We start from the raw sequence: 21750 nt of genomic DNA, 5'->3' as shown, positions 1-21750 counted from the left end.
TCCGAAACTCGCCTGATGGAGGTTATGGCCACCAGAAAAACTACCTTCCAGGTGAGTAAAACCAGAGAGACCTCCCTCAGAGGTTCAAAAGGCGCCGCCTGAAGGGCGCGCAGAACCAAGTTGAGATCCCAGGGGGGCAAGGGAGGCACATACGGGGGAACAGAATGCGCCACCCCCTGCAGGAAGGTTTTTACAGGTCTCAAAAAGGCAATGGACCTCTGAAAAAAGATAGCCAAAGCAGAAACCTGACCCTTCAAAGAACTGAGCGACAGACCCATGTCGAGGCCGGACTGGAGAAAGGACAGCACCACTGGGACAGAGAAACGTAGGGGCGAGTAGCCCGATTTCTCACAAAAAACCAGGAAGGCCTTCCAGGTGCGATAATAGATTCGTGAAGAAGCCGGCTTCCGAGCCCTGATCATGGTTCTCACCACCGCATCAGAGAAGCCTCTCTTCCTCAGGATGGCAGTCTCAACAGCCACGCCGTTAAACGCAGCTGCCGTGAATTCTGGTGGAAGAGCGGCCCCTGAGACAAGAGATCCTCTCTGTCGGTCAGAGGCCACGGAACGTCCGCCAACATACGAGCGACGCTGGAGAACCAGGGGCGGCGAGGCCAATCCGGAGCGACGAGAATGGTTGGTATCCCCTCCGCCTCGATCTTGCGCAGCACCTTCGGCAACAGAGGAATCGGAGGGAAGACGTAAAGGAGGCTGAACCGCTGCCATGGAAATACCAGCGCGTCCACCCCGCCCGCCCGTGGGTCTCGAGCGCGGGCAAGATACACCGGCACCTTGTGGTTGAGCCGGGAAGCCATCAAATCTACGTCCGGACGGCCCCATCGGTGGCAGATGTCCTCGAACACCTCCGGATGGAGAGACCACTCTCCCGGATCCACCTTGGTGCGACTCAGAAAATCCGCCGTCCAATTGTCGACTCCCGGGATGTACACTGCCGACAATACTGGAACATGAGACTCCGCCCATAAGAGGATCCTCGCTACTTCCCGCATTACTGCCCGACTGCGAGTCCCGCCCTGATGGTTGACATAAGCCACAGCCGTGGCATTGTCCGACTGAACCCGCACCGGGCGAGACGCAAGGAGAGGAGTCCAATGGGAGAGGGAGTGGAAAATCGCCCTCAACTCCAAAACGTTTATCGGGAGACGGGATTCCTCCGTCGACCAGACACCCTGAACTGTGAGGTTCCGGAGAACACCTCCCCAACCGATGAGGCTGGCGTCGGTGGTGACTATCGTCCAGGAGAACGGAAGGAAGGACTTTCCTGACGATAGGTTCAGGGGAGACTGCCACCAAGGGAGAGACGCTCGAACTTGCCGGGACAGACCAACAGGAGTGTCTAGACCCCGAGGGTTCTTGTTCCAGAGGGCAAGGATCATCTGTTGTAGCGGACGAGTGTGAAATTAGGCGTACGGAATCGCCTCGAAAGAGGAGACCATAAGGCCCAGCACCCGCATGCACTCCCGAATGGTGGGACGTGGAGAGCGTAGAAGGAGCACCACCGCCAGACGAATCTGGGAAGCCTTGGAATCTGGAAGAAACACCCGAGAAATCGAGGTGTCCAAGATCATCCCCAGGAACGAGAGTCTCTGGGAGGGGTGCAGAGAGGACTTGGGGAGATTGATCAGCCATCTGAACCGTTCCAGGGATTGAACCGTGATTCGGACGCTGTCCTCGGCCTGTGGAAGAGACGGAGCTTTTATCAAGATGTCGTCTAGGTATGGTAACAAAGAGATGCCCCTGGTGCGAAGAAGCGCCATGAGAGGCGCCAGAATCTTCGTAAAAACTCGAGGGGCGGTTGCCAACCCAAAAGGTAGGGCGACGAACTGGTAATGACGCCCCCCTATGGCAAAGCGCAGAAAGCGATGGTGGGACTCTGCAATAGGGACGTGCAAGTAGGCGTCTTGAATGTCCACAGACGCGAGAAATTCTCCTGGAAGCAGAGAAGCAATCACGGAGCGAAGGGACTCCATGCGAAACTTCCGCACCCGTAGAAACTTGTTGAGAAGTTTTAGATCCAAGATTGGACGTACTGACCCCTCTTTCTTTGGAACAACGAACAGGTTTGAGTAAAAACCTGTCCCTTGCTCTTCTGGGGGAACGGGGGAAATGACACCACGGTCCAGAAGAGAGGAGACCGCAAAAGAGAGGTCCGAGGCCCTGGCTGGATCCCCCGGAACGCGAGAAGGGAAAAAACGTTCCGGCGGGCTGGACGCGAACTCCAACTTGTAGCCGGACGTCACCACTTCCAGAGCCCAGGCGTCCTGAACGTGAGCCCTCCAGACCTGTTGAAAGGAGAGCAGACGGCCCCCCACCACGAGGGATGGGGGCACTCCTTCATGCGGAGGGTTGCTTGGGAGCAGGAGGACGGGCTGACTGCGCCCGAGGCCGCCAAGAGGGCTGGGGCTTGAAGAAAGGCTTCTTGCGGGAGTCCTGGGATCCCCCTGCTGATGAGGACGACGGCGTCCTGGCAGTGGAGAAGCGACGAAAGGACTGGCCCCGGAAACCTGAAGGCCGAGACCGAAAGGGACGCTTGGTCCTGGGCTGGGGTAGATGAGTGCTCTTGCCCCCTGTTGCGGCAGAAATGAATTCATCTAGTTGAGCCCCAAAGAGCCTGGACCCTTCAAAGGGAAGGTTAGCGAGGGAACGCTTGGATGAGGCATCAGCATCCCACACCTTCAGCCAGACCTCCCTGCGCTGAATGACAGAGAGGGCCGAAATACGGGCAAAGAGGGAGCCGATGTCCATTGAAGCCTCACAGAGATATTTAGACGCTTGAGACATCTGGATGATAAAATCCAGAGTATCTGCAGAGGCGTCCTGCTCTGACAGATCCTGGTGGTGGCGCTGCAACCACGTTGTAAGGGCTCTGGCGACCCAAGCCGACGCAAAGGCCGGTCGCAGGGAAGCGCCCGCCAGCGAGAAGATGGACTTGGAAAGTGAATCCAAACGTCTGTCCACCGCATCCTGCAGAGAGGAACCATCTAGGACGGGAAGGGCCGTGTTCTTGGCTAACCTGGCCACCGGAGGATCTACCTTAGGGGAAGAAGTCCACTTTTTCACTGTGTCAGCTGGAAAAGGATAAAGCGTATCCATACGCTTGGTGGCCGAAAATTTTTGATTAGGTCGATCCCAAGCTTTTGATAGGACCGCAGTGAATTCCTCATGAATAGGGAACACGGCGGACTCCTGTTTCTTGGGTGGAAAAAGGGAGAACTCCCGACTAGTGGAGGGAGGAGAATCCCCTTGTATATTAAAAGTGTCACGAACAGCTGCCACCAACTCGGTTACCATGGTGGAAAGCTTAGGCAGGGGTTCCCGCTCCGTGACTTCGTCCGATCCGGACAATTCCCCATCGGATTTGCGCTCCCTGCGAGGGGGAGAGTCAACCGGGCATGCCTCAAGGCGAGGGGGAGAAGCGGAGTCATCCGAGGAGGAATGCTGCCGCTCACGCTGCCTTTTAGAAGTCAGACGCCCTCTGTGAGAGTCACTGAGAGGGGATGGAGTGGTGGATGCCACTGGAGTAGTAGCCGCCATGCGCTCCATGAAGGACATGGCTGTCTTGGCAACTAAGGCCAGATCAGCTGCCGCATTAGACATGGCGGAGGCCCAGGCGGGTACCGCTGGATCCGCAGGGGCAGAGGGAGGACCGGGCTGAGCAAGAGAAGGAGGCTGATCCTGTCCAGGAGCAGGGCATGAGTCACAGGAACCAGTGACAGAAAAAGACCTAAGGCATATTTTACATGACTCCAGTGGAGCCCGAGAGGAAGCCTTGGAAGGCTTAGGGGCCCCAGGTTTAGGCATGATGGTATTCCAAAAAAGATTTCCTACCAGGTTGCTGCAATTCCTACCACCCAGGCAACAGCAGAAGTCTCCGGTCACCGAGAACTGAGGAGCTGCACGGCCGCAATCCAGCAGAGTCTCCGGCGTAGGGAGAGACAGAGCTGGACGCCGAGGCTCCGCCCCCTTGGACGCGTCATTGCGGCGCGAAATAAGCGCGCGCATTTCAAAATACACCCCTTCGCCAGATACGGCGCAACGGGGGTTAATATCGGGAGGAGCAGGCCGGCGGGAGCTGCAGAGAGCGCAGTGGCCATAAGATAAAATAAAATACACTCCTTCAGTGCCAAGATTGCTGCCGATGCGGCCATAGTCTGAGCTGCAGGCAGGTAGGGAAACGCAACCTGTTCCCAGAGTCAGTGGAATCACCAGCCCTCCCCAGAAGGCCCCCTCCCAACGGGAAAAAATGCCCCCAGCCGGTCCTTCTCTAGCTCACCTCAGGTCACAGAGCGCCAGACAGACGACATGAAGGGGTGGGGGGAGGGGGGGGAAGGAGGGAGATTGAAGCAGGCAATACTTATCTGCACAGCATGCTCCCTCGATGTCCAGACCAGCAGGGATTCACCTCTTCAGACGTCTGACTCCAATCAAGGAGAGCAGTGCTCTGGTGGAGGGTAGGCAGCAGGTGTCCCAGCAGCTGGTGGGATGCCAGAGCTAACATGTCGAGCCTGGATCCACTTTTCTTCTGTGGGGGAATGGGAGGTAGCCAGGAACCTTCAGAAGACCGTGGCAGACCCTCCACAGGGGCCAGGAAAGCGCAATGCTGACCTGCGTCCCCATCTGAAACCAGAAAAAAAATAACAAACAGGAGAAGAATAAATGTCAACCTCCTTGAACGGACACTAAGCAAAGACTGAAGTTCTCCTGGAGGTGCCTGGGGGTATAGCCCGAGGAGGAGGAGCTTCTTTTTTTGCATAGTGTCCCTCCTAGTAATATCTCTAAGCTATACCCATGGTCTGTGTCCCCCAATGGAATGAACGAGAAATAATAACATCTACACAACACCGAACCCAAACCTGAACTTCAGTGAAGAAGTTCGGGTCTGGGTACCACAGTCGTTTTTTTATCACGCGCGTGCAAAACACATTGCACACGCGCGATAAAAACTGAACATCGGAACGCAATCGCAGTCAAAACTAACTGCAATTGCATTCCTACTCGCGCGGGTTTGCCGCAACACACCGGGACGCATCCGGAACTAATCCGGACACGCTCGTGTGAACCCATCCTAAAGAGACTGCACAGCTACATAGGAGATTTAGATCTTAGCCAAATTCATAACCATAACAGGCTGGCATCTCTGTGTAATATCCTCCATTATCCTGTGGCATACTTATGAATGAGTAAGAAAAGCTTAAGAAGCAGCTTCTCCTCTACTTTAAGTACAGTGCAAGGAATCCAGTCTCTGGGAGAACGGCAAACTAGATATTCCTGATACACAGATGAAAACCCCTAAAATGGCAGATACAGATCTCTGGTCATTTTATCACTTTTATCTGGCAATTTTAGCAGTTTTCCTGTGTGCACAGGGAACGTCTAGTTTGCAGTAGAGGAATAACACCATGGTCATTAATGCAGAGTTTGTTAGGTACATTTAAGTATGAAGCGGGCAACCCCTTTAAGGCTACTTTCACACCTGCGTTCGGGTGTCCGCTCGTGAGCTCCGTTTGAAGGGGCTCACAAGCGGCCCCGAACGCATCCTTCCAGCTCTAATGCATTCTGAGTGGACGCGGATCCGCTCAGAATGCATCAGTCTAGCGGCGTTCAGCCCCCGCTCCGCTCAGCAAGCGGACACCTGAACGCTGCTTGCAGCGTTCGGGTGTCCGCCTGGCCGTGCGGAGGCAAGCGGATCCGTCCAGACTTACAATGTAAGTCAATGGGGACGGATCCGTTTGAAGATGACACAATATGGCTCAATCTTCAAACGGATCCGCCCCCATTGACTTTCAATGTAAAGTCTGGACGGATCCGTTCAGGCTACTTTCACACTTAGAATTTTTTCTAAGTTATAATGCAGACGGATCCGTTCTGAACGGATACAAACGTCTGCATTATAGGAGCGGATCCGTCTGAGCAGACATCAGACGGACCCGCTCTGAACGCTAGTGTGAAAGTAGCCTAATCTCCATGTGGCACTGGTTTCCAGATGATGTATATGTTACAAAACGCCTGTTCTGCTTAAGAACATTTAAATGAAAACCTACTGTAAAATTAAATGAAAAAATAAAGATACCGTAGCAAAACCGGTCATCTGTAAATTCTGGTACAAGAATGTGTATTATTACACTTCGCCTCATGCAATAAACATACCTCAGTTTTTTTCACTGACTGTTCTGGAAACAAAAAAAAGAACAATGAATTTCAAACTGTGCCATAGAAGGCTCATGTAGGTAATTTATTAGTATCTTACACATCATTGTTGATTAGACCCTTCTCTTACTGTCACTCAGTACTGTTACAATGCTACCTGAGGAAGAATAGGTATTTTATATCATTAAAGGGGCAGGCCAATTTCTTAAAATATTTTCCAGCAGCCTCTAATCTATTTTTTTTGTGTGACAAATCTGTAAATCACATCATAACTTACACCTGCCGCGCCCCTGAAGGCCCCTGGGTCTCCATCTGTGGGCTAGGTAGTCACCTTCGCTCCTTGGCCGCTGCATCCCTAGGGCACAAGATAGTGACAGTGGCAAGATACACCCACTTCACCACTTTCTGTGCTGATCCTCTTCGGTGCTTGCGCTTGTGCTTAGCACAGAAAAGTATTAGTCCAGGGACAGCACATGGGTGAATCATGTCACTGCTGCCATCTTGATCCCTACAAATGCAGCAGCTGAGGAGTGAAGGTGGTTACATAGCTCACAGATAAGGACAAAAGGCCTTCTGCTGCGTGGTGGGATTAAGTTTTAGGCCTCATGCACACGACCGCTGTTTTGGTCCGCATCCGAGCCGCAGTTTTTGCGGCTTGGATGCGGACCCATTTACTTCAATGGGGCCACAAAAGATGCAGACAGCACTCTGTGTGCTGTCCGCATCCGTTGCTCCGTTCCGTAGTCCGCAAAAAAAAATAAATTATATAATTATAACCTGTCCTATTCTTGTCCTTTTTGCAGACAAGAATAGGAAGTTATATCATTGGCTGTCTGTGCAGTTCCGCAAATAGTGGAACGCACACGGACGCCAACCGTGGTCTGTGTTAATAAAAAAAAATTGAACTTCTAAAATGTGGGTAATTTTTACATGTTTTAAGTGTGGTTATGTCATATTAATCATTTTGCTATAAATTCAGGACATATAACCAAGCTGTAAGATCAAAAACCTCCGCTATGCAGTAAACCAGGGTGGTGCATCACAAATGTGACATTGAAGCCTAGGTGTATGTTATGGTCTCTAACCCAAATCCAATCCCCTAACATTTCCGGTAACAACCATGTTGTGAAGTACTTACCTTCTGATTGGAAGTCTTTCAGAGGCACTGTGAGAGGCTTGTCTTTCCCTTGATGGTTCTTTCGTTTATCCTTTTTATTTGCTCTTTTTGATTGAGGTGATACATTTTCTCCACTGTCATTTTCCTTAAAACAGTGAGATAGTCTATGATTAAACATATCCTTAAGTGGAAATAGGAGCTAGATGTCTACATGTCATAGGGCACCCGATTTATTCAGAGAAAGGGATTTTTGGCTTCTTATGCAAAGGTTACTACTTCTATTTGGCAAGCTATGAGGATATGTAGGTCTTTGCTTTACACATAGTGCAACGATATTGGATGAACTGTAATTGTAGATTGTAAGGCGCAAGTTACTGTTTTTTTTTACTATCAAATAAACTTCTGGGTTTTGCTTAAAAGAGGACTTAAATACCACCAAGAGTCATGTCTTCTCTGGCTAGGAACATTCTCTTATGTACCATTCACATTGCCTGATGTTCGTACGGATGCTCTTTAGCGATAATCTGCCAGTGTAAAGAATGCCGAAGAATCAGGCGATAGGACCTTTGGGGCTAAACAGCCTCTGCTGCCAGCAAACAATGATTCAGTATGGGGACGAGTGATGGCATTAGCGATCTCTTCTCCCCATACTGTGGAGGAGATTGCTGCATGTATATGTAGTGGTCACATCCACTGACGAGCAGGCGATTGTTGGGAAGGAATGCATCCTTCCCAACAATTTCTTGCTACAAGGGGTCAGGTGAAGGGACCTTTACACCAAGAGGGAACCTCAAGATTTGGAGCATCACAGACAATAGGCGAGACCCCTTTGTTTAGGGATCTACCTGAATTCTACCTTTACACCATTATGACGCAACTGTTACCTGCTGCTCATAAACAGCCAACTTTATTATTAGTCATTAGCAGTCCAGCAGTTAAAGGGGTACTCCCATCTCAGACAACGTGGGCATATAGCTAGGAGGTGGGTCCTGCACCTATCTCGTAAATGCAGCTGAAAATGAAACCGGCAAAGTGGTGGCCGGTAGTGACAGGTCCGGAAACCACCAAGCGTTCCTATTGGCCTGCCGAAAGTAGCTAAACGGCGTGCTCGGCTATTTTTGGAATCGCCATAGAAATTAATGGGGGCGCACTGAGTTTGCGCGGCCACCGATTCCGTTTACTTCTATGGGGCCCGACGGAAATAGCCAAGCCAGCACTTGGCTATTTTCCGTGCCCCATAGAAATAAATTCACTTTCACTACGAGATAGGTGGGGGTCCTAGCGATATGCCCCCATTGTCTGAGATGGGAAAACCCCTTTAATTCCTAATTGATCACTGCTGAGCATGATAAAAACATGTTTCTGCTATTTGTATGCATTTGGCTGGCACGAAGACCAGCACCTACACTGGCTGCTTTAAATCAGCACTTTAGTAGGATTATGGGGTGTTTTTGGAGCCCAAAAGTGATCAAGTGATCGATCTCTGTCACCCTAATATGTTGTACTTGGTTCACACTAGTACTAAAATCTTCTGACAGGCTGTTGCGGCAGAGAAACAGGCTGCCAGAGTTAATCGTATCCAACATTGCCGGAAAGTTCTGGAGCACTGCCAGACCCCATTGTCTATAATGGGACTCGGCAGGGAACCAGCTTGTTTCCGGCATTAGTCCCGCGATTCGGCCAGAAAAATACCGCTGCAAACTCTGTATTTTTCTCTGGCCAAACCTCGGCATTAATGCCGAAACAGGCCGGGTCCCATTATAGCCAATGGGCTCTGGCAGGGAAAGGTAGCATCTGGCTATGCCAAATATGATGAACTACAGCGGGCTGTTCCTCTGCCAGGACAGTCCGCTGGAAGATTTTGGCGCTAGGGTGAAGCTAGCCTAAGCTAGTAGAAATCAAGTCTTATTTGGGTCTGCAATGGGGAATCTGAAACTACATGCGCTTCATTTTTGTGAATAATATAATGTGATGCTTACTGCTCTACATTACCTCACATACATAGAAATAAGGTACCTTTTTCTGTTCTTCATATTCCAGCTTACTTAGCATTAATGCCTTCTGAAGATCTGCTTCATACATATCAGATGTAATCTGAAGCAAAGAAAATAAATTAATAAGACAAGCTGAGGTAGCAGACATCCTCAGTTATGGATAGACTCTACAATCTATTACATCGCGTTTACCATACTCAATGTAACTGCCATCTTCTATATGAGCCCTGTCAGATATGGGCATTAATGAAATGCCATGTGTTATATGGTGTCCCTACAGTACAAAAAGCTATTCCAGTATAATAACTGATATTTAAGCATGGTGCATCTTATAAAGCCGTTAGTATGATTCTGTAGCAATAGGGTCATGCAGAGACACACAGCATTATAAATCATGATAATGCTGTGCGCTACTGCCAGACAAGCACGCTCACACATGGAGCGTGATTTCCGGACTGCACACGCTTGTGTGAAACAGCCCTAAGGGTGCAACTGTATATGAACCAATAGCAGTCTGCAAAAGTGACCAGTCTTGCGAGTGACGCTAGGGAAGCTGGTCAGCGTCGCGGCCTGCTATTGGCTGCTCCCCTCCTCCTTATGTTTTGATCGGCACGACGGGGAGATACAGTGGTGCCAGTGTAGGGATACAGAGGGACGCGAGTGCCAGGGACTGGAACCGGGTTGGCATGTGCTGGAGCTGTTAGAACCTAGCCTCATAAAACTGGTGACAGATTCCCTTTAAGGGCTCATTCAGACGACCATATGTGTTTTGTGGTCCACACCCCCCTACCATTTGTTTGAAGAGGCCTTGGCATCCCATGAACATCATGGCTTCTTCCAAAGCCAGTGAACATATTGCTCACATGGCCTAACTGCAGCTCAAGAATGAAGCTGAGCTGCAATACCAAGTACAGGCACCATTCAGTGGACTGAGCTGTGCTTGGTAGGCTGCGAGGAGGCCACGGCACTCCTCAGACAGCCACAGCCTCTTCAAATAGCTGATTGGAGGGGGGGCCAGCTGTCGGACCCTCATCGATTAGGTATTGATGACCTATCCCAAGGATAAGTCATTAATATTAAACGCCTGAAAAACCCTTTTAGCTCAAGGACAACCATTATATTTATATAAAAACCTACATTCAGTATTTGTACACTTTTATGTCACTTTAACTGTATTAGGTGCAGGAGAAATAATGTGTCACCTAAATGCCTTTGTTGGCCTGGGCACACGTATACTAAGGTACCTGTTGGTCTTTCTGCTGCCACTGCTGCCAATCATCTCCTTGAACATTTTTAGTCACACTGTGTACTGCAGAGTCCTGCTGAGACCCACCACTGGTGTGCGAAGATTTTTGGGGAATTTTCTTAAAGGCAAGATTCCTGAGCTGTGGAAAAAATAAAAAGCAAAATATCAGGCTTTTCTCAACAGAACCTCGCCAAAAGACCACCTCTTTGAGAAGACCGTTATCCAAACCAGAATTCCTGTGTCAGATTTTAAATTTTATCATATACTATGCATATTGCCCATCTTCTTCGAGAAGACCACCCTCCTAGACTATGCAATTTTGGGTGTTAATAGTGCGACTATTAATAATTTGTACACTGCTATCCCCTTCCACAACACTGCACATTGTTAAACTATAGTTAAAAGGGCATTTTAAAATATTGTGACGTAATTGCACTACAAACATGCCAACTGTTACGATCAGCAGGAATTCTCCTGTTGTTTTGTCTTCTTCTTTCTATTAGTTTGCGATAGTAACTACGCAACTGTCTCACAACTGATCCATTAGTGTGGGTCAGCTGATCTCTCTAGTGCAGCTCAGTCTTGTACGAGTTCCTGACTGGTTAGCCTTTCTTTAAAAGGGACACTGACAGGCCAAATCAGCATATATAGTTATATATATATATATATATATATATATATATATATATATATATATATATATGACATTACAGGTCTTATACAGTCTATTAAAAGCATCTAAGTATCCCCCCTGTCCACCTTCTAAATACCGAAATATAAAGTTTTATAACCTGCCTGTCTCGTCACCAATCTGCCCAAGGGGCGGCGTTTCATCTTAAAATGAGCCCAGCCAGCCGCTCCCAACTGCCGTTCTGAAGCCCCGCCCAGCTCATCAATATTCACTTCACTGGACGGCGGCTACAACTCTCCCCAGTCACGATCCTGCGCATGGGCAGATTTGACATGAACAATGCCAGGAGGATTCAATTGCCCATGCGCAGGACGGATCCTTTTTCGCTGACACAATAGAAAACGGATCCGTCTCCCATTGACTTTCAATGGAGTTTGTGACGGATCCGTCTTGTCTATGTTACAGATAATACAAACGGATCTGTTCATGACAGATGCATGCAGTTGTATTATTGTACCGGATCCGTTTTTACGGATCCGCCCAAAACGTGAGTGTGTGAAAGTAGCCCAAGCTCTGGGCTTTTAAAGGGGTTTTCCGAGATTTTACTACTGATGACCTTACCTCAAGATAGGTCATCAGTATCTGATCTGTGGAGGTCCAACACCCGGGACCCCCACAGATATGTTTGAGAAGGCAGCAGCTCTCTTGTGAGCTTCTCCTAAGCTAATGACGGCATGTTCATCGGTTACGCAGCCTAGGCGCAGCTCAACCCAATAGAAGTGAATGCGGCGAGTGAGTGCGTTACCAAGCACAAGCGCAATACAATGAACGGCGCTGTGCTTGGCGAGCTGCAAGAAGGACAGTGGAGCTACTGCGAGTGCTGGTGCTTCTCAAACAGCTCATCAGCAGGGGTCCTGGGTGTCACTACAGTGGTCAGAGAAGGGCACTCACATGTGTAAAGAGGGTTCTGAATGCTCCAGACAGATGCCCGCCAAGGTCACCATATAAGATCTGTTGTATCTCAAAGGACAGCCACAGCATCACAGAATTGTTCTGCAGTAGTCCCTGCGGTGACCACGCAGACCATAAGAAACCGTCTGTATGAAGCAGGACTGCGTTCATGTACTCCATTCATGCGCTCGTTTGCCACCAATCTCTCATCATCATCATCGCCTGCACTGGTGCAGTGAGAGTGCCCATTGGAGGAATGAATGGCAAATAATAGAAAGCATATTCTGCCTTGGTAAAAATGATAGCCGCATTAGAGTTTGCAGGAGGGCGGGAGAGTGCCTACTGCCATCATGCATAGTGCAGTGACCCACAGGACTAACACCAGGTGTCATGGTGCGCCATTAGCTTCCATGCCCGTTCACGTCCGGTAATCATGAGGAAACATTGACCAGCCTTTGGTATTTCCAGGACATTGTGGAACCAGTCCTACTGCCTTTTTATGAATTCCATGCTGATTTATTCTATTATATGTAGAAGGGGCTTTGAAAACCCAATTCACATGTATAATGTACTGTCATTTGCAAATCCCCAAGTCAATCAGCATTCCCATGAGAAATACTCTAAAGAGGAGGACAACACCCGGGACCCCCACCGATCAGCTGTTTGAGAAGGCAACGACACTTCTGTGAGCACCGCAGCCTTGTCCGTGCTTACCAAGCACAGCATTGCAGCTCAGCCCGATTTACTTCTATGGGGCTGAGCTGTGCCTAGGCCACGGGACCAATAAATGTGTTGTGAATGGCCTAGGAAAAGTTGTGAGAGCGCCACTGCCTTCTCAACCAGCTGATTGACAGGGGTCCCACCAATCAGATACTGATGAACTATCCTGAGGATAGGTCATCAGTAATAAAATCTTGGAAAACCCCTTTCAGAGAAGTTATCAAGATAAAAAAAAAATAATCAGAAAATATGGGCTAATAAAAAGTTTTTTCTGCCATCGACCATTACCTCATTAGCCTCACTCTGTTGCTGTTCCTTCTTTTTCTTCCTCTTCTCCTTCTTTTTCTCATTTGTATTGTTTTTCCCCGCTGCGGCAGATCCGCGCAGTTTTCCTGCACTGCGGCCGCCCTTTGTCTTCTCAGAATCAGAATCACTGCTGCTGTCTACTTTCAGCAAAGCAAAGCGAGAAGCAGTGGTGGGGACCATGCTCACCACAGCCGAAGCCATTACTAAACAGAGACTTCCTGAAAAACAAATGTGATCCAAACGGTTACATTACACCGTACCTAAAAGTGCCCGGTCCCATTCCATGGCAATAGAGGCCTGCATGTGGGAGAGAGGAGAAAGCCGCTGTCAGACACCTCTAGACACAGCTCATCTCCCGGAAGAACCATCCTGCTTTACAGGGAGAGTAGGGAGGCCCACATTCGTCAGCTGGCACCACCGCATTTGGTGGGTTTGGCTGCCCATAATATAATATGCATGAGGACCTTACATCTCACACCTTAAAGGGTTATTCCAGACTTTGGTAAGTTTTTACTTTTGGCCAGTACTGTGCTGTACCTAAAGAAAGAAATCCGCTCACCTGCTCCCTGCCACTCCTCTCAAGGATGACTGGTGGCGCAGCAGCCAATCACTGGCCTCAAGAGTGACATATCCCCAAGTGGCCTGTCACTGCCGAGTCACTTGCCACCCCCCAAGGCCAGTCGTAAGCAGCACTGGAGCAAGTGACCGTTGCAAGCCGGAAGTAAACAAGACGGGAACTGGAAGACGGACGCACAGAACCCAGCATACAGGACCAGAGTGGCAGGGAGCAGGTGAGTAGGAATTCTTAACAACAGAGGAAGGCTGTGGGCATCGCAGACTGGAGCCTCCTTTGCTGCTTGATTCATTCATTCATTCATTCATTCATGATTCGCTTGTTTCCAGGGGCAGGACAGATACAAGATGACTGGGATAGAAGCTGTGCGCATGCGCGATCCCTTGGTCCCGGCCACCAGAGAGGGCAGCACTTTTTCCTATAGTGTTCAAGCATGGCCAACACTGCTGGAATGCAGGGTGGTCATAATCCCCGGATATGAGCAGTGATGTGATTGAAAGATATATGAAGCCAGCAAATTAGGCAATATGGACAATCACAATACATTAGTAAGTGCCTTGTATTAACTTTCTCTACATGATAAATGCCATTTGCTAAAGAGAGACAATACCAGATTTGAGCTCACTGCATCATAAAGTACTATGATGCAGTGAGTTCAGGTCAGAGGAGCCGCCGTTGGTCCAGGAGATGAGGCCGACACACGGGCTGTGTATCCTGGACCTCACATGGTCATGTGCATAAGCCCTAAGATCCTGCAGCTGGAAAGAAAGGCAATAGTTGGTGGTCACACTACAACCTGATACTTACCCTGAGAAGAGAGCTGAACAGTAAGTTCTTGGGTCTTGGTGGAGACTCAAAGGCTCAGTGACCAGTTTCCAATCTGAAGAAAGAAACAAAAGCAGGTGAAGTTTAACATAAGACATGACTTTAGTTGCCTTGAGGCAACGCCATTGTCGCCCCATAGAGCTGCATTACTCATAGGCTTGAGAGCCACGGGGGCAACAAGGGAGGTCAGAACATGACTTGGTACTAGGGTCAAGGCCAGTGACTAGTCATATCTTTAAGAGGCATTTTTCCTCTAAATAGTTACGGTGGCTCACCACTACCTGTTGTATTTGAAAGTGACTTGAGGCTTACAAAAATGTTGGGGACCTGCGTCACAGTAACAGGCTTGGCACCATCAACATTGCTGCGTGTATATAGATCAGTGCTTGAAGATATACCTATTTCTGAATGCCAGAATATGGAGGTGACCAAAATTCAGGTTGTCCTTTCCACTACCCGGTGGGGCACTGCTGGAGGTCAGATACGCTAGACGTCAAATCTTCCTTAAGTATTGTCCTCAGCATCTCAGCACACCTGACCAAAAATGCTTCTTTGGGATTTGCACATAGATGGCCTTTCATCAATATGAGATCAGCGAGGGTCCAACACCCGGTACCCCCTGCTGATCAGCTGTTTGAGGAAGCTCCAATGAGAGCTGTAGCCTCCCTGCAGCTCACCGAGCACGGTGCCGTCCATTGTATAGCGGCTGTGCTTGGCATTGTAGTTCAGCCCAATTCACTTGAATGGGACTGAGCTGCGCCCAGGCCATGTAACCTAGGAAGAGGCCCAAGCACTCATGGAGCACCGTGGCCTCTTTGTGCTGCTGACCAGAGAGGGTCCGGAGAGTCAGACCCCCGTTGATCTGATATTGCTTACCCATCCTGAGGATAGGCCATAGATATGAAAATCCCAGACCACCCCTTTCAAAGGGTCGTCCATGATGGACCTTTTTATTTTTAAACTCATCTCGCCAATGGACCTGTGAAGAGTAATATACTTACCTGCTCCCTTCCACTCTGTGGGTCCAGAGCCAGTCACTGCACTTCCTAAACTTCTTGCACAGATGGGGTGACTTGTGCTGCTGCCAATGACTGGCCTCAGCAGTGACGTGTCTCTCAAGCAGCAAATGACGACTGAGGACACATCATAGCTGGAGTCAGTCACACGTGACCCCGTCCACGCAGGAAGTTTAGATGCAAGGGCTGGAAAGCAGTGAAAACAGCCCTGGACCCACAGAGTGGAAGGGAGCAGGTAAGGCTACTTTCACATATACATTTTTGCCTGATCCGGCAGGCTGCTTTATGCCTAAAATGATCAAGACGGATCAGGCACTAAAATCATTGTAAGGGTACTTTCACACTAGTGTTAGAAGAATCTGGCAGGCAGTTCTGATCCGGAAATCCGTATGCAAACGGATATCTTTTTTTTTTCCGGATCAGTTAGACTTTTGCATTGAAATACCAGATCCGTCTTACCTCTATCATCCGGAATAACGGATCCGGTATTTTTTTTTTTCACATCTAGAAAGCACTGCGCATACCAGAAAACCGGATCCGGTGATGGGTAATTTCCGGAACACTTGGTACCGGATCCGGCATCAATACATTTCAATGGAAATTAATGGCAGATCCAGCAAGTGTGGTAGTGTTCCGGGATTTTGGCAAAAAATAATAAAAAAATAAAACGCAACATGCGGTTCATCAAATACCGTAAAAGGGACTGAACGGAAGACATCCTGATGCATACTGAACGGATTGTTTTCCATTCAGAATGCATTAGAACAAACCGGATGCGTTCTTTTGCGGTATTGAGACCCTTTACCGGATTTCAATACCAGAAAAGAATAACGCTAGTGTGAAAGTACCCTAAGACAATGGGCGCCGGATCAGTTTTATTTTGTGCCCGAGAAAATGGATCCCCTCCCTATTGACTTACATTGCGTTTCATGCCAGATCCGTCTTGCTCTGCATCCCATGCCAGTAAGAAAAACGCTGCTTGAAGTTGTTTTTTGTCCGGCATGGGAGCGCAAACCAAACGGAACGGAATTCATTTTGGTGCACTTCGTTCTGTTCAGTTTTGTCCCCAATGACAATGAATGGGGACAAAACGGAAGCGTTTTCCTCCGGTATTAAGATCCTATGATGGATCTCAATACTGGAAAGGAAAAACGCAGATTTGAAAGTAGCCCAAGTATATTCCCTTTTTCCCTTAACAGGTCCAGCTGGGGGGGGGGGGGGGGGGGGGCAGAAAGTTTAGAAAATAAATAAGGTAAATTGTAGACAACCCCTTTAAGGGCTCATGCACAGAACTGTATTTTCTTCATTGTGCTGCACATACAATTCAATGGGACCATGGACACATCCATTTCTTCGAAGATCCACGTATCCATCTCACTGCACGCCGTATTCTTGTACGTTTTGCAAAAAAAATTAAAATGGAACGTGCAGGAGGGCCAGGCAGATTCGTCGCACTTTAGGAAATACTGGAGGAAACCCCATGTTATCGCTGAAGGCTGTCACCCAGCTTTCCCAGAGTCTGGTGTGTGACTAGGCAGATTCCCAGTGCTGGACCACAACCTCTCCAGTGGCCAGGACCTATACTGGTTGTCACCCAGCTTTCCCAGAAGCCTGATCACTTAGTCTGGTGTGTGACTAGGGAGATTCCCAGTGCTGGACCACAACCTCTCCAGTGGCCAGGACCTATACTGGTTGTCACCCAGCTTTCCTAGAACCCTGATCACTTAGTCTGGTGTGTGACTAGGCAGATTCCCAGTGCTGGACCACAACCTCTCCAGTGGCCAGGACCTATACTGGTTGTCACCCAGCTTTCCCAGAAGCCTGATCACTTAGTCTGGTGTGTGACTAGGCAGATTCCCAGTGCTGGACCACAACCTCTCCAGTGGCCGGGACCTATACTGGTTGTCACCCAGCTTTCCCAGTATCTTGCTGGTTTAGGTGGGCATTGTCTTATTGACCAGGACTTATCTGCTGGATCTCGGCCCGGGCACAATCTCAGCCCCTCACTAGTCCACGGCCGCATATTCCGGGGGCACCAGAAAGTCCCCAGTAACTGAGCACAGGCCGCACACACGGTGGTCCTGCCCGACCCGGGCACTGGAGCTGCCCTCACGTACACAGATAACGGGCCTCAGCCACCTACCTGACACTCCGCTCCGGTATGACGTCAGCGCCGGCGGGTGACCCTGTGATGAGGCAATGGCCGGAGACGTAATAACTTACAGCGTCCACAACACCTGCTGTCCACAGCTACTCTCTCTACGGAAGCCTGGCAGGGGCAGAATGCAGCCGGCAAGCTCCGCCCACTGGATACGCAGGCGCTGGGCGGGATCAGGAGATGGGACGCCACTATACTGTCCTGTGCACCTAATGTCCCCATGACAAGGGCACCAAAGTGGGTGTGGCTAAATAGACAAAATGCATTGACGTCACATCTGCGCCTGTGATGTCATGTGTCCACAGTAAGGCTGAGGCTACTGTTGCACCACGTTAGATCTAATGCTTGTCAAGTGTGACTCAGGACATGCTGCCATTGTGATGCCACAGATCTGATGGATGTTTCATGTTCCACAGCCTGTGCCATGTGACTGCGACTATTCTATGACTCCATTGTATTTTTACAGCCAAATCACAGCTCAGAAATAGTTGTGGACAAGTCGCACTTTTTTTTTTCGTGCCACACATGTCGCCGTGGACTTCTAGCCTTGTGGACTGCTTTGTTTGTAACCCATTTTTTCATTAAAAGGGGATATATGGTAAATTATATGGATGACCTATCCTCAGGAATGGTCATCAATAGCAGATCAGTTGAGGTCCCCCACCAATCAGCTGTTAGAAGAGGTTGGGGCTCTGTGACATCAGCGTACGTCCAGGGCCGGTTCTAGGTGAAATGGGGCCCTGGGGCGAAAAACAATAAGGCCCCCCCCCCCCCCCCCCCCACATGCACATTTCTCCAGTCCAACTGACTCCAAACAGAACCAGGGCCGCAGGGCGGGCTAGTACACTGGCACTGGCACGGGTGAGATGGTGCCTGGGATGGATCCGATCCAGTTTAATCAACCAACATACCAGACTGGGATGGATCCGATCCAGTTTAATCAACCAACCTACCAGACTGGGATGGATCCGATGCAGTTTAATCAACCAACATACCAGACTGGGATGGATCCCGATCCAGTTTAATCAACCAACCTACCAGACTGGTAGGTTGGTTGATTAACCTGGATTGGGATCCATCCCAGGCACCATCTCACCCGTCCCAGTGCCAGTGTACTACTAGCCCGCCCTGGTTCTGTTTGGACAGTTGGACTGGAGAAATGTGCATTTGGGGGGGGGGGGGGGCAGTTACTGGTAGTACCAGTAACTGCCCCCCCCCTCCCCAAATGCACATTTCTCCAGTCCAACTACTGACTCCAAACAGAACCAGGGCCGCAGGGCGGGCTAGTACACTGATGGACTAAGTGAGTGGGATTTGGGAAACTGGGAATGGATGGATCCGATCCAGTTTAATGAACAATAAGTTTAACCAACCAACCTACCAGACAGTAACTGGTCTGTAGACTGTACTTAGTTGGAAGTGGAACTTGGCTGGCTGCCTGTCTTCTGTGGGCGGCGGGCCGCAGGACTTCCCTGGCGCTGGCAGAGTCAGACTGTGGGCTGTGGCTGGCTGGCAATGGCGCTTGCTCCTTCTTCAAGTTCTCTGCTCTGGGGGGCAGAGCCTGTGGCAACGTCAGCCAGACGCGAGACGTGCCTGCCTGTGCCGTGCATGCCGCTCCAGTCGTCTCGAATCTCTTAAAGAGACAGGCAGCACAGCGCAGGTAGAGCGGCGGGGGGGCCCCTCCGGTCCAGACAGTTTAATTACATTACTCAGCGCCGCTGTGCCGCCACACTGTCCTGTCCGTCCCAGTCCCACACAGAAAAGAATTATAGAATAGTAGTTGCGGGCCGGGACTGGGGGCCCCTAAGGAGTCGGGGGCAATTGCCCCCCTTGCCTCTATGGAAGCGCCCGCCATGCGTACGTCGGTCACATGGGCTACTTGCCCATTGAAGTGAATAGGGAAGAGATGCAATACCAAGCACTGCCACTGTGCTATGTATGGCACTGTGCTTGGGGAGCTGGCGGCTCTTTGGAAGAGCTGATTGGCGGGGGTGCCGTGACTCGGATCCCTGCGGATGAAATAATGATGAGCTAACCTGAGGATAGGTCCTCATTATTATTTACCGGATGACCCCTTTAAGACTACATCCACAAGTGCTTGAAAATTCAGCTGAAAAGATCGCTGCGGTGCCACAGAAATCCCAGTGGCTTTCACCCTCTCCACTGGAATCTGTGGTGAACATCCACAGCATAAATGGACATGCCGTAGATTTCAGATTTCTGCTGCGGTTTTTCTACAAAGCGCGCGGACAACATTTCTTAAAATCTCGTCCACTTTGCTGGTACTGTACCATGCATTTCAGTCACGTGTAAAAACAGTAAAAATAACAGGAGATACAGCACATGACTGACAGGACGGGGGTGAACATACTCCATGGATTACAATACAGTCTGTTCAGTTTCCACTCAGATTCAGGTTATTTTTGTGGCAGGGACATAGCTAAAGGCTCATGGGCCCTGGTGCAAGGGTTCAACTGGAGCCCCCTCCCCCCCCCCCCCCCTCTATGTCACGGATGATATTGCAGATAGCTGGAAGTTATGGATAAACATCAGACTGGCTTGATCCCAAACTAAGGAGCATAAAGGTGACCCCTGCCAAACCCTAAGAGCTCACCCTGACTGCTAAGCTCATACAAAGGTCTCAGAGGTAGACGATTGCATGCCCTCGTACCTAGACTGTGTGACACCTGAAAACCCTATAATAGTGAGGGGACATGACCACCGGCTCCCTGCACTTAATACGGAGGGAGTCAGGGTCACCTAGAATCAAGCCAGCAAGGAAACACAATACATGAAAACACTTATCTGAACAAGCAGTAACAGAAGTCTCCAGCAGTGAAACTTCAATCCAGGAAGTAGTATAAACCGAAAAGTGAGGCAGTATGGGAGGGAATATAAAGGGAGGCAATTAGTGTGAATAGGTGACAGCTGGGAGAAGGAAAGGAGAAGACAAAGTGAAACCAAAACAAAGAACATCATGCAAGAGGTACAGAAGAACGTCTGCCAGACCTTCTCAGAGAGCTGGCGGTGACACTCTAGTGTTGAGCGAACGTGTGGTTTCAAGTCCGGTGTACAAGGTTCGGGTTATCAAAGAATTCCGTTATGGATTTCGCTACCGTGGACCATAACTTATAGTCCGTGGTAGTGCAATCCATAACGGAATTCTTAATCCTGTACTCCGAACCTAAAACCACAAGTTCGCCCAACACAACCCCCCTCTCTCAGTGCTTTGTGGCAAGGGGCAGGGGTGCACCTAGCCCTTCTACTGCCTGAGGTAAAAATTGAAGTGCTCTACTGGGCTTGCTGCACTAAGTGGGCTTCTGAATAAGTGGAGTTTAACCCCTTCAGGACATTTTTTGCTTTCAGGACCCAGCCTAATTTTGCAAATCTGACACGTGTCCCTTTATGTGGTAATAATTTAAAAAACGCTTTTACTTATAAAGGCCATTCTGAGATTGTTTTCTTGTCACGTATTGTACTTCATGACAGTGGTAAAATTGAGTCAAAATGTTTCATTTTTATTTATAAAAAAATACCAAATTTACCAAAAATTTGGAAAAATTAGCAATTTTAAAAATTTCGATTTCTCTGCTTTTAAAACAGATAGCGATACCTCCTAAAATAGTTATTGCTTTACATTCCCCATATGTCTACTTCATGTTTGGATCATTTTGTAAATTACATTTTCTTTTTTTGGGGACGTTAGAAGGCTAAGAATTTTAGAAGCAAATCTTGAAATTCTTCAGAAAATTTCCAAAACCCAATTTTTAAGGACCAGTTCAGGTCTGAAGTCACTTTGTGGAGCTTGCATAATAGAAACCACCCATAAATGGCCCCATTTTAGAAACGACACCTCTCAAGGTATTCAAAACTGATTTTACAAACTTTGTTAACCCTTTAAGTGTTCCACAAGAATTAAAGGAAAATGTAGATGACATTTCAGAATTTCACTTTTTTGGAAGATTTTCCATTTTAATCCATTTTTTTCCAGCAACAAAGCAAGGGTTAACAGCCAATAAAACCTCATTATTCATTGTCCTGATTC

The 21750-nt window shown here is 49.0% G+C and overlaps 1 protein-coding gene across 2 annotated transcripts in view; it reads right to left on the bottom strand.

Annotated features, from left to right (window-relative positions):
• Window positions 1-17845, bottom strand: part of GKAP1 (G kinase anchoring protein 1) — a 30411-nt gene extending 12566 nt beyond the window's left edge. For both annotated transcript variants that reach the window (XM_040417031.1, XM_040417033.1), the window contains exons 1-7: window positions 17691-17845; window positions 14514-14586; window positions 13115-13350; window positions 10523-10663; window positions 9301-9378; window positions 7306-7429; window positions 6168-6190 (exon numbers count right to left, since the gene is read on the bottom strand). In XM_040417031.1, coding sequence (XP_040272965.1) covers window positions 6168-6190; window positions 7306-7429; window positions 9301-9378; window positions 10523-10663; window positions 13115-13333 — 585 coding nt within the window. In that variant the 5' untranslated portion in view covers window positions 13334-13350; window positions 14514-14586; window positions 17691-17845. The remainder of the gene's footprint in view (window positions 1-6167; window positions 6191-7305; window positions 7430-9300; window positions 9379-10522; window positions 10664-13114; window positions 13351-14513; window positions 14587-17690) is intronic.
• Between the last annotated feature and the right edge of the window lie 3905 nt (window positions 17846-21750).

The sequence above is a fragment of the Bufo bufo genome, chromosome 2 (assembly GCF_905171765.1).
Source record: "Bufo bufo chromosome 2, aBufBuf1.1, whole genome shotgun sequence".
In the NCBI taxonomy this organism is placed as follows: Eukaryota; Metazoa; Chordata; class Amphibia; order Anura; family Bufonidae; genus Bufo; species Bufo bufo.
Note: the sequence above shows the minus strand (reverse complement) of the source record. Positions and strands in the feature narration are given on the sequence as shown.